This window comes from Aspergillus foveolatus (assembly GCF_047715535.1).
Source record: "Aspergillus foveolatus strain CBS 279.81 unplaced genomic scaffold BDW70scaffold_30, whole genome shotgun sequence".
NCBI lineage: Eukaryota > Fungi > Ascomycota > Eurotiomycetes > Eurotiales > Aspergillaceae > Aspergillus > Aspergillus foveolatus.
Window position 1 is genome coordinate 192,526 of NW_027396094.1, and position 11,676 is coordinate 204,201.

General features: G+C 48.7%; 4 protein-coding genes and 1 non-coding gene across 5 annotated transcripts; 1 reads left to right on the forward strand and 4 right to left on the reverse strand.

Moving 5' to 3' along the window:
* Positions 1-24: 24 nt before the first annotated feature.
* Positions 25-2,270, reverse strand: BDW70DRAFT_67739 (MFS transporter). Its single transcript, XM_073744554.1, has 5 exons — positions 1,960-2,270; positions 1,391-1,915; positions 1,218-1,343; positions 892-1,170; positions 25-839 (listed from the first exon to the last, which is right to left on the reverse strand). The coding sequence occupies exons 1-5, from the start codon at positions 2,015-2,017 to the stop codon at positions 250-252; spliced, it is 1,578 nt and encodes a 525-aa protein (XP_073595198.1). The 5' UTR covers positions 2,018-2,270; the 3' UTR covers positions 25-249.
* BDW70DRAFT_168909 (Zn(II)2Cys6 transcription factor) lies at positions 2,144-4,729 on the reverse strand. The gene is made up of 6 exons (XM_073742580.1): positions 4,538-4,729; positions 4,215-4,478; positions 3,467-4,164; positions 3,338-3,402; positions 3,067-3,280; positions 2,144-3,012 (listed from the first exon to the last, which is right to left on the reverse strand). Exons 1-6 carry the CDS (start codon positions 4,714-4,716, stop codon positions 2,525-2,527), a joined length of 1,908 nt encoding a protein of 635 aa, XP_073595199.1. The 5' UTR covers positions 4,717-4,729; the 3' UTR covers positions 2,144-2,524.
* An 838-nt stretch (positions 4,730-5,567) lies between these two features.
* Positions 5,568-5,663, forward strand: BDW70DRAFT_t116. The gene has a single exon. It is a non-coding gene; the product is annotated as a tRNA-Glu (tRNA).
* A 948-nt stretch (positions 5,664-6,611) lies between these two features.
* Positions 6,612-7,229, reverse strand: BDW70DRAFT_160787 (uncharacterized protein; the record flags this gene model as incomplete). The annotated part of the gene is made up of 4 exons (XM_073740900.1): positions 6,612-6,659; positions 6,712-7,001; positions 7,054-7,104; positions 7,157-7,229. The coding sequence occupies 4 exons, from the start codon at positions 7,227-7,229 to the stop codon at positions 6,612-6,614; spliced, it is 462 nt and encodes a 153-aa protein (XP_073595200.1).
* Positions 7,230-10,026: 2,797 nt separating this feature from the next.
* BDW70DRAFT_67767 (uncharacterized protein) lies at positions 10,027-10,837 on the reverse strand. The gene is made up of 3 exons (XM_073744555.1): positions 10,686-10,837; positions 10,302-10,594; positions 10,027-10,249 (listed from the first exon to the last, which is right to left on the reverse strand). The coding sequence occupies exons 1-3, from the start codon at positions 10,726-10,728 to the stop codon at positions 10,163-10,165; spliced, it is 423 nt and encodes a 140-aa protein (XP_073595201.1). The 5' UTR covers positions 10,729-10,837; the 3' UTR covers positions 10,027-10,162.
* Between the last annotated feature and the right edge of the window lie 839 nt (positions 10,838-11,676).

Consider the following 11,676-nt stretch of genomic DNA (forward strand, 5'->3'; position numbering starts at 1 on the left):
GTATAGAGTATACCTATTTCAGCGCCTATACCTGCTTGAACAGAACTAGAGTCGACAATTGACAATTTGCGAACTAGTCAGTACCTTTCTTTGTTGTCTTACCTAGATTATATCACTAACATGTGTGCCTATTACCCAATGCCCATGCCAAATATAGATGCTTTCGAGTCGCCAACATTCAGCACACCCCTCCAGCTTGCCAGTCCTTAAGCAATCCAACCTCCATCTAGCACCAACCTGCAGATGCATTTAACACTCCACAGATTCCCTCGCGTCCTCGTCCGTAATCCTACTTTGTCTCCCCTCGCACTCGTCCTTGAAAAGCATCTGACAGAACCGACTCCTTTCTCTCACCCACCCACCCTTCCAGAGCAGTACATACGGTATCGGTACACAGGCCAGACTCACGAATCCCACGAGAGAGGTTGCCCAGCCCACACCCAGAGCCGCGTACATTGGCTTGGCAGCGACCGGCAATGCAGCGCCGAGCATGCTGCGCACAATCACCGAACTGGCCAGTGCGCTTGCTGAGTATACTCTGTACGCGTCCGTCACATAGATCAGCAGCGAGGTAAAGATGGACTGGTATCCAAAGCCAAAGAAGAATCCTGAGAGCACAGGAACAATCCAGTGAATTGTTGGATTGGCGGTCCAGGCAAGCCAGAAGAGCGAGATTGTTGTTGCGATGCTTCCAATACAGGAGATTGGTAGACGGTGCGTTTCGGGACTGAAGGATAGGGGAAGGAACCAGATTTTGCGTTTATTGCGGAGCAGGGCGGACGAATACTTGGAGTCCCAGGTTATGGCAACGAGGGCAGTCGAGGCGGCGCCGATTCCAACTATAGAGTCCACGTTAGTATGGGTGAGCTTAGGAGTATTGGTAAAGCATACGTGGAAGGAACGTGAGGGAGGTCGTTTGGATGGTAAAGCCGTAGACCTCGGGGAAGATGATCGGGTAGGCCTGGAAGTAGAAGAAGACAAGGGCGTAGACTATGCCGACGTATAACGACGTGAACAAGATGATCGGCTCGAAGACCAGCATATACATCGGCCGGAGGAAGATGGTTTTGAGGTCTTTATCGAACTTTGATACTGGGGCTGATATCTCCCTGCCAGATATTTGGCTCAACTCTGCAGCGTGATGCTTCAAGATCGCCGGACCGAATGTTTCTGATGTCCAGTCAGTAATGATTTCAAGGCGTGGTCAGAAAACGTACCTGGCAAGAAGATCAATCCAACCAGGGTGACGCCAGCGCATATCAAATCCGCCCAGAAACTCCATCTCCAGCCATGCTCAGATGCAAAACCAGATATAATGGGCCCTATGATAGGCCCAAAGCTCGCTACCTAGTCTCAGTCAGCAGCGAGCGAGCTATTACGGTTGAGTGACCTACGGCCATATAAAACGCCATTGCTCTCCCCCTTGCTTTCGCCTCGAATATATCTGCATAAGAGCCTCCGATAACAGTCTGCGGAGCCGCACCCATGCTCCCACACACGAAGCGAAAGAATAAAAGCGACGACCAATTAGGGGCCAGGGCGCATGCAAGGGTGAAGAGAAAAAAGAATATGAACGTATACAGCAGGACAGGACGTCGTCCGATGGTTTCACTTAGGGGGCTCCATATTAAAGGCCCGACAACATATCCCAACAGAAAAATGCCAGTTGGCAGACTGCTCTCGTTTGTATTCTGCAGCTTGAAATCATCTATGATATAAGGCACAGCATTGCTCGGGAGCGACGAGGCGACACCGCTATTCATAACCGATAGTAATGTGAATACAAGGACATAGACCTTTCTTGAAAAGGGCCATTTGTACGGGTTCTTCTTTGGGCAATCCTCGAAAGTTACTACCGTAGGAGTGGACGCCGGCGTGGGTGGAAGAACGCATCTAGGCTGTGCAGCATTTGACTCTGGTCATGTTAGTATAGGCAGGAGCCGAAGCTGCATAACATACCTGACAGTGCAACGCGCGGATGCGTCTCCGGCTGAGGAACGTGGTTCTTTTCGTCCATTGTGTTGGTGTGCTTTTGGTTGTAGTCGGAGAATTGCTGCAATCACCCGTCCGGGTTGATTTAAATATGAAGCATTGAAATCTCTCCATTTCGACGCCAAATTGCAGTTGACTCATAGAATCAAATTCGACCTGTCCAGACGCATGCATATGCTGCCTCTGTTCCCTGTTTGGACTGTTCTCCCAATAGAATTGCTCATATATCACAGTTTCTTGCACTAGAGTCGGCGCCGGTGTCGGTCCCGGTCGGAACCGATCCAAGGCCCGGTCTCAACACCTCAGAAACCGACTCGGCCCAGCGACCACGTATGCATTTTATTGGAGAACTGGGACGTAATGCAGTTGTAATGCACCTCGCAGCCATGTGACCGATGATCTATTGGTCTTCTGGTTTCTGGCCCAGGTTTTCAGAACAAACCGCTGCGCTTCGCTTTCAGATGCGTGCCTGATTGGAAAGAATGGGCAGCACATATTCATGTGCTATTCCTCGTCATCGTGATCAACAGCGTTATGTCCGGCACAGGTCAGGAAGAAAGTCAAAGATGTCTGTTTGGCCTTCCTCAAACAGGTCAAACGAATCGGCGATCGGTGCAGTCAGATTCCAGTTTGGGATATCGAATCCTAGAAGCCTAGGCAGAACTGGTTCAGGCCGCGACTCCGATGGCAATGGAGCGGTCAGATCCGTGTACTTTTCCATCCGTATCATTGGGTTCTCAGCAGCTTGCTCAGGGATGCTGGTGATGAACTCCGACCTAGGAGTGCTATTCACCTCCGGAGTTCTTGACGGTTGAGCGGCACCTGCTTGACCATGGTCGTTACATAGGTCTTGTTCCGCGAGGAGAGCACCAGCGTAGTTGACAAATATCTGAACTGTTCTGTGAATGTCTGGGTATGGGGGCTGCTTGAGATACTCCAGGATCTGCCGGACACGCTGCAGAACCAGTCGCCGGTTAATTAGTGTAGGATGCCAACGCGCCACCCTGATGGCGAACGTTGCTGTAGCCACATTAGCATGTCGTTTTGTGGGCGTCGGTGCAGCATGGCACTTACTGATGAAAGCTATAGTTAGGGCTGGGTAAGTCGGAGCCCAGACCAGTTGGCATCGATAAGCCGACTCCGTCACTAATAGCGTCAACTGACTCTCGATTACCTCGACCAGTGACTTCCAGAGTCCTAGAACGGCATCAGAGCTGATGCCTTGATCACCTTCCGGGGTCTGCTGCAGTTTCTGTATTCTAGCTATGGCCGCACAGTATGTAAAAACCTGCATGCGTTAACCTGGGTTTCCAAATAGATTTCCAAATAGATGGCTTATTATTACCTTAGCATAGTTTAACATCAATTTTAAAGACGACCGCTGAAATGCACCAGGATGAAAGGCGTTTTCTGCTGTGGTGAGTAGAATGTCCAAAAGGAAAAAAGAAAAAAAAAAACTAGACGTAGAACCTACGATGATGTAGCTCATCCCATTCCTCCCACCATTGCTGGAGCTTCCGCATGATTGCTGGAAGCTCTGTATATATGATCGGAGCGGCTGCTGAGTTCTCGATTATTTGCCGCCCTCTCGTTCGGATCTGATGGTATTCGATGATAGAAACGGTCCGCATGTCACTATGAAGAGATAGAGGGTAATCAAGAAATTTCCGCAGCTTCAAGATATCAACATCGCCGAGGCGTGATTTCCTCCCTGTTCCACTTGCGACGTCCAATTCGAGAGTGGACGAAATGAGCCACGTGCGTGTCTGCCAAACGAGTTGTCGGTCCTCCATCCGCGCCGATAGGTAGCTTCTCGGTGGTGAGCTTTGAGCCAGCAGGGTGTCGAGGGACTTTTCAAGACCTAGATCCAACGCGGTCCGGAGAATGAGCGCGGTCGAAAACCAGGTCTTTTCGGAGTACGCCGCAAGGAGAATCATCCCTTGAACGGTCTCCAACTTGGTTGGTTTTGCAAAGAAGGAGTCTTCTGCCAATCGCTGTGCTTCATCCTGTAGCACTCGTTGCAGATGAGTGTCGGCCCGGAAATCCGAAGCTGCACGGCTCGCCAGGTAGATAATCACCGTGAAGCAGAAGAGCGATCGCGACCGGATGGAGTCGAAAGTATCTCGGACGGGGTCAAACAAGGGTATGAAGTTCTTGCTACAGTTCATGAATCTAAGACTCGGTCAGTGTCTGGGTGATATTCTCGAACGGGATCTCTTGACCTTTCATAAATGCACCGGGCATCCTCCTCGCTGATGATTCCACGCGAGATGATATCGCCCTTTGGATCGGACACGTCCGAATCGCCCAGGAATATCGGAGAGTCCTCTCTCATGTTCACAGACATTGAGTGCATCACCGACTGTGGCGCAATCATGTCTTGCGGACTAAACTGCTGCAGTTCAATATTCTCCAGGTGGTTGCTCGGTACAGATATGTTGCTTGTCGGACTGACACCCAAGCCCGTGTCAAAGCTGCTCCGTTGGCTATCCCAGTGTAGACGGTCAGCAGTCGTCGAGCGACTTCCTGTGGGAAGGCAGCTTACCGTGCCGTATTCGCATGCCTCCGCCGCTCCGCTGGGCGTGGTCTGTTAATCGTGTCTAACACACATTCGTGCTCATACCCTGCTGCGCGACAGCGCGAGCAGGGCATACGAGTGCGGGCATCACAGCGGACCTTCTGCTGCCTGCACCTCCTGCAGCTTTTGAACAATCTTCCAGACATCTTGATATCGACGGCCAGTCCCTTGCAGATGAGCTCGTGGCTTGGGGAACACAGGCGATCGGGGCCGATCTCACCGCCTGCCCCGCCTTACACCTACGCCGTCTACACAAACAGATCTGACTGCCAGGACACCATGCTCGTGTAAATTTTGTACTGATCGTTCGAAAGTCTCCTTTGAAATAAGTGGGCGAAGCTTCTTTGGTTTTGCGAGATTTGTGCGGTATGTCGAATGCTTGATATCTTCTACACTGGGATTTGCCTACCTACACGATTATATATATAATTGAACACCTGCCTCCGTCGGCGACAGGTTCCCCCACAACAGTTTGGACATTAGCCCGTAACCCAAAGTATTCAGTGCTGGCTTGAAAAAGAAAATTTGAGAGGAACGTAATCGAAAGCTGGCAAAGTAGTGAGGTATGAAACGCCGGACAGGCGCTATGAGGGAGCCCAATACGAGACGAAGCGAAAAACTTGCTATGGAGAGTTAGTTGCTATACCATCATGACAATGAATGTAGCTTATAATGCAAGAGAGCGCCCCTGCATGGTCACCTTTCATAGGTACATCTCACAGGCCGGTCTAAAGCCCTGCATTCTACAACCCTCGAACGGAACTGTATCTATGACTACTATCTTACGGTTATGAGCCATAGTGTGGCCCGTCCAACATCGCGTGGCTTGCAGAGAGCTCTACGCGTAATATCGCCTCTCTGGGACAATATTGTTCTTTTTAAGGACATGGCAAGAACATCATGCAAACCAAGTATATCGGAGAATATCGTTCAATTCGAAACCATTATAAAACTAAGTTGTATTATGTTTCAAGCTAAGAAGAAAATTCATCAACAATCCGATGTGGTGTAACGGCTAACATCGCCGTCTTTCAAGTTCCTTCTTAGGATTTGATGACCACGGCAGCTCGGGGTTCGATTCCCCGCATCGGAGTCCTTTTTTTATGAAAACGCCCTCCGCTCTGCGGCCACCTTATTCTTTGCTTTTCTTGCAGCAATATTATTATACCTCGAGTATCGTAATAATACTTTCTTTCCCTTTATCTTGTATATAAAAGTGTCGTAAGCACATGTGTCTATATAAATTTATTAACCGTCCAGGCCGGACACAGAAGCCCTAAAATGTACATGTAGGATACTACTTATCAATTTAGTGAAATAATAGTACCTTCCTTCAGCAAGGCTTAGTTGATTTACAGATCGGGGGAAGCCTGCAATAATTGCTTCCAGGGAACCAGTGAAGATTTCAAGGCACCGTTCCGACAAGAAGCCCGGTCGCAAGCATTCCCTCGACTCAGATCCGGTTGAGGCGACGGACCTAAAACACGACGTTCACATGGACATTGCCTCCTGAAAACTAGCTTCCCTAGACCTAACTGAGTATACAGACTTGACTGATTGCCTTGAGTATTCAGGCATCGTCAGAAGAAGTGGAAGTAGATAAATGGATCAGGTCTTTGCGTCCACTGGAAGCTGACAAGTCGGTGATTCGTGATACAACTATACTGATACGATGGCCAAGAACATGAAACAAGCAGTTATTTCATTTCTGGCATGTGAGTGTCCCGATGGAGGACATGACCATTGTTAAGGAACAGTAGAAAGAGTCCGAGTGCTGGCGGGCAACCAGGGAAATACTATAGCAACAAATTCCGGCCGACATCTTCGAATCGTACTGGGTGTGTGAAATTATATCTTCTGCTTCGCGAGCTAGGGCGTGCTGATTTCGAGTATACGCTCGGTGCAAAAGAACGCTCAGATACTTGATTAATGTAGATAATAACCTCTATTTATCACAAACACTATCGATCCGTCAAACTGAAGGAACGCGCAGCAAGAAACGATTCTCAGACTGCCCTACCACAAGATGAGCAGTCCGCACTTATCGCACGATTCGGAAAGGGCCCAGCGCATTGAAGAGTGAAGGCATCTGAGTCAAACAATCAACACCTACTCCAGTATTGCAGAGGGAGGGGACGAACCTGGGGCGCAGTAGGAAGATAGGTGTCCAGACGAAGGTACCAAACGGTGTCGTCGGCAACCTCGGGCAGATCGTCCGGCAGAGTGAAGGTCACGCTGGTTGCATCCGAAGAGATTCCGTCCTGGATCTTGACCTGGTAGTCCGAGCTCACGAAGCCCATGTTGCGGACTGGGTTGTTGTGCAGCCACAGGCTGTAGTTGCCCGTAGGGTAGTCGTTCAAAGAATCGCAGCGGCCGCTGTTGCGGTTGAACTTGATCTCAAGCGGGGTGCCTGTGGTCAGTGTGCTGTTCTCTGGAAGACTGTCAGTAAGAGAGTATATCATAAGTATAGTGAAGGCACGCACCGGTAGGCCCTGAGTAGGCATTGATGCAGGAGTAATCGCGCTTGCCCCAAGCTGGATCGGCATTAGTACGGCTGAACGAGCATCTGGCTAGGTTCCAACTTACGAGCCCACTTGTCGAACGCAGCAGAGGCGCTCGTGGCAAGGAGGCCGGTGAGAACGGCAGCAGTGAACTTCATCTTGTTGGTTTTGTAGGAAGTGCTGATTCGAGGTGGATGTTGATGGTCGACGGGGATAGTCAGTTAAGCCGGGGGATTGGCAACTATTTATACACGAGGTTCGGCAGATTTCGAGCCTCCAGCTGAGATCGTCGCTGTAACAAAAACTGATTGGCCTGGCCTAGGATGGGTTGCCATTTTTAGAGTGATTCTGCAGTGCAACCTGGAGTAGCTCATGCCAAGCTAGGGCTGAACTGCACAACAGTCGCCGGAGAAAAAGGAGTAAATGCAGCCGATATACGAGAGCTGAGAAACGGACACTGAAACCCGTTGACTGGTAGGCAACAACGCGACCATGGCATGCGCCCTTTGACGGAAGGTACCTCGTGTTCTACCACACCGCAAATCAGCTGGAGCTGCATCTGAGACCTCTGACGGAGGCCAAGCACGTCCCCAGGTCACCGGCCCATATTTGTACCCACAGTTGTCCGAGCTGGTTTCGCGTTGATTGCGCCGCCAATTAGTGCTGAATCAGTCGTGCAGGCCAGCGCAACTGCTTGATAATCCTCGTGACCGTGCTCTATTTATATGGTGCAGGAAATCCAGAGACCGTAATTGAAGAAGAAGAGGGGAGAGAAGAACCGTAATGCTGGGCAGTCTGGAGTTCAGATAGATAGGTCACTGTGGATGTTCGGCAAATCCGGCCACGATGTGGAGGCTCCCGCGGTCCGAACGTTCTCGAATGGGCCCTGGGCCCAGGGCTGGTGATAGCATCGTGATGTGGCTGATGATGCTCCAAGACATGTGTGATATCGGATTGCTGCGGGTAGACGGCTTGATCCCAACGCAGCAGGCCAGTACTATACAGGAGATAGTGAAGATATACCGAACCATCGAGGAATCAAAGAATGACAGGCAACAAAGAAGTGTTGGTGAGCAATGCAAGTGATCAAGTCTACCGTCAAGAGTTGACCTCATACGTGCGGCTCTTGTCCAGGCTAGCTAGCTGTATATAGACGTGGCTGTATAATATATCAAGGTTAATAATTTGATAGCTATAGCATATACTAGACGTCCTACCCTCCCCCATATATTACTTCTAGAGAGAATACTTGCCTTTAAGGAAGAGGACCTATTATAGGTTCCTTGTGCAAGGTATCCTTTTTAAGAACTTAGCTAATTAAAGGCCTTGCACAGGCACACACTAATTACGCCATTCTCCTTCGCAGCAAACCTTCTTGTACATATGGAAGGATATAGATTAGAACAAGCATATCTTCCCCTGACCTTCTGTTTGGCTTGCCGTTTCACTAAGCCACAATATTCTGACTACCAATCTCGCCTTCTCCCAAGCCCATTCGTCAATGCAGCGGAAGACGAGCCAGGAAAGCCAAAATCATAGTAAATGCTCATCTGAGCCCCAGCAAAGGTCACCTTGGATGGAAGCATGGGCCCCTCACCTAGCAGGGAGATAATGTCTGAGTGGAGCGGCTACTCTGATAAGCAAGTGTCAGCTGTTCAGCCTCTCTGAGGAGCGGGAGGATCAAGTTTGCAGTTTAATACACTCGTGCCTTGTTCACCGCTGTTCTTTTCGACGGCGGCTATTGAAAATGCAGCACGCCCCAAGAGCGCTATATTCTTCACTGCTCTCGACTGGTCATGACTATGGCTCCCAAGTGACGCTCTCTGATAGTTGTCTGAACAACCGCATGCTCTGTATGCTCCATGTGGTGGGCTAGATGGCTATCGCTGCAGGGGAAATTTGTTTTACTTTCGGTGCCTACAGACACCAGTGCCATTTTCTAGACTATGATTGTTTCGTACCCTCATGCTTGAACGTGCTAAAGCACCTTGAGCCATATGAGGCGTTGTTAATTCACCGCTGTAATTTAGATCACAAACCAATAATGTAGCCGGACCTGTAGTACCCCTGCCCAAAGACCACATTTAGTCGCCCAATTTATTGCGTGCATCGAAGCTTCACGTCAATAATAGTCTTTGACAGTTGAGCACTGCTGTGATCAACATCTCAGAGGCTCCCAGCCTAGCTCGACCAACGCTCTATCTCGCAGCATACACAAGAAGTGCCTGGTAAAATCCAAGTACATTTATTTCGGTTTAACCGGATTAATCCTGCCTTTGAACACCCAGAGCTGCATGGTTGGAGACGCTCATGACCGCTTTTTCCCAGATCCTGGGAATTGCCTGGTTCTCCTTCTCCTCTCCGCGATACCTAACTCTTCATCCCCAGGTTTTTGCCTGCAGAGTAACCATTGGAAGCGGTCTTCTACGCTATCTTCTAACTAAAAGCATCAAATGTCAGCCAAGATCAGATCACGGTTCTCAAGAAGATCAGACCATACGTTTGGGTTTCTCTTGAAGAGTATCCATACAGAAATCGTGACAGCAGCAGTGCCGAGTGCGAAGAACATGTATAACCACCAAGCAGGATTAGAGTCAAGAAGATCCACGTTCATTCCAAAAAGACTCTGGACCGAAAGTCAGCTCATATCAAGTGGAAGCTGCCCACGGCGAATACCATACCGCAACAACATTAGCGGGAGAAACACGAACTGCCACCTCTATTAGAAAGTGGGTAAGATAAACCAGAGGGCGGTCTTACAGTAATCCAGCTAAGGCGCTTCATACTGCGATTCATGGATGTAGACTTCTGAGCCTCTGCGATTGATGTCAGGCTAAATTCCTGGCCAAATGATTAGCTCGTAAGGTAAGTAGTAAGGGTGAGATTTGAAGTTACCAGATCAATAAGTTCCCGGGATTTCTGTGTTAATTGCGCAATCTGCTTGCTGGTCCTCTCATACACTTTCTTTATGCCCTTTCGAAACTTGCCCCTGTCTTAATCACTCCAAGATCCTTTTAGGTAGGGCCACTTAGATGTTTTATAAGTCTCGCAAAGTTCTTGAAGGATCATAGCCTGTTGTGATTGGGTTGCATCAAAACGAGCCCATGTTCTTGCATCTTCTAAGTGCTGAATAATTATTTCTGGATCCTGACCGCTTGAGCGTAGTGTTTTTTTCATGCTAAAGAATAGATTAACAGGTCGTAAAATGGTTCGTCTCCTATTTTACCTACCATCTGCGTGAGATGCTCTTCCGCGGCATGGCATATACTATTCCATTCTTGCTCGAGCTGTTGAAGACAATAATTAAACAGCTCCACTTCAGACCTAGGAACTTCAGCATATTCAAGAGTGCTGAAGAAGATCTTTGGTCTCAGACTCTGCTGCTCCCCTTCCGGCTCTACCTTATCTTTGGCCTTCTTGACCATAACCCAAGTAATGATATGCTTGGAGGAAATGGCATGCTCAGAGGACATGATGTTGTTGAGCAGGTACGCAGGGAGTACCACGTGACATTCAAGAAAGCCTGTAGACATGTCATTATCAGAACAGAACAGAACAGAACAAGAACCAGGACAGAACAAGAACCAGGACAGAACCTGAATTGGCTGACAAACATTCTTTCTGGTGTGGTTGCCTGACAGCAGCGGGGCTTGGCATTGATTTTGATTGTACTTTCCAAGTCCATTTAGCAGGATTCTGCAGCCTATTTCTTCTTCACGCTTTATTTTGCGCCACCAATAGCAGTACATGCCGATAGGAGAGTTCCAATAACTGAGTTCTTATCAGGGATTGTTTTCCTGTCGAATATCCTGGACAGTATCAGTACAGATTCATGTCCCAGTAAGTTCGACTCACAGGATTGATTGTTGCACAGGGAGAGTTGTGATACATTCTGCATTTCTCTCCTCTAAGCCTGAAGTTGAAAGCCCTAATTGATATGACAGGGCATCAAAATGTCGAACCACCTCTTGATAGTCCAAAGCTTGGATAGTTTTCTCATCTTTCTCATTCCGTGAGAGAAGTATCTGTTTTTTTTTAGTCGTAAAAAAAGATTCCCGCAAGACCGATGCGCTTATCTTGATTTCAGTCACCTCGGAAAGGAGAAGGCAAAATATCTGAAGATTGCTCAGTTGAGATGCTAGTTGAAGAGGAGTTGTCATGGAAAAGTCTTTGACGTCCACTATAGCCCCCTGCGCGATGAGCCACTTCACAGCTGCGGAAGTGTGGTTTTTGACAGCACAATGGAGTGGTGTGAATCCATCAATGTCTTGACGGTTGAGATCAATAAAGTCTGGACTGAAATTCAAGAGAGTTTGAAGCATACCAATGTCACCATTAGTAGCGGCAGTTCGACCAAGAAAGTCAGGTGCATTCACAAGAGCTGCAGCAGCTGGAATAAGAAGCAACTCAAGCAAGGTTTGATTGCGAGATTCAACCGGAGCATGCAGTAATGGCGTATCGTACGTGCCTGCCACGGAATATTGAACATCTGCTCCCCTGTCAAGAAGTAGTTCAACTGTCAGTTGTTCTTGCCTAATCACAGCAGCCTGAAGAGCATTTCCATAACGGCCACCCTGGATATTGACATCTGCTCTGCTGTCAAGA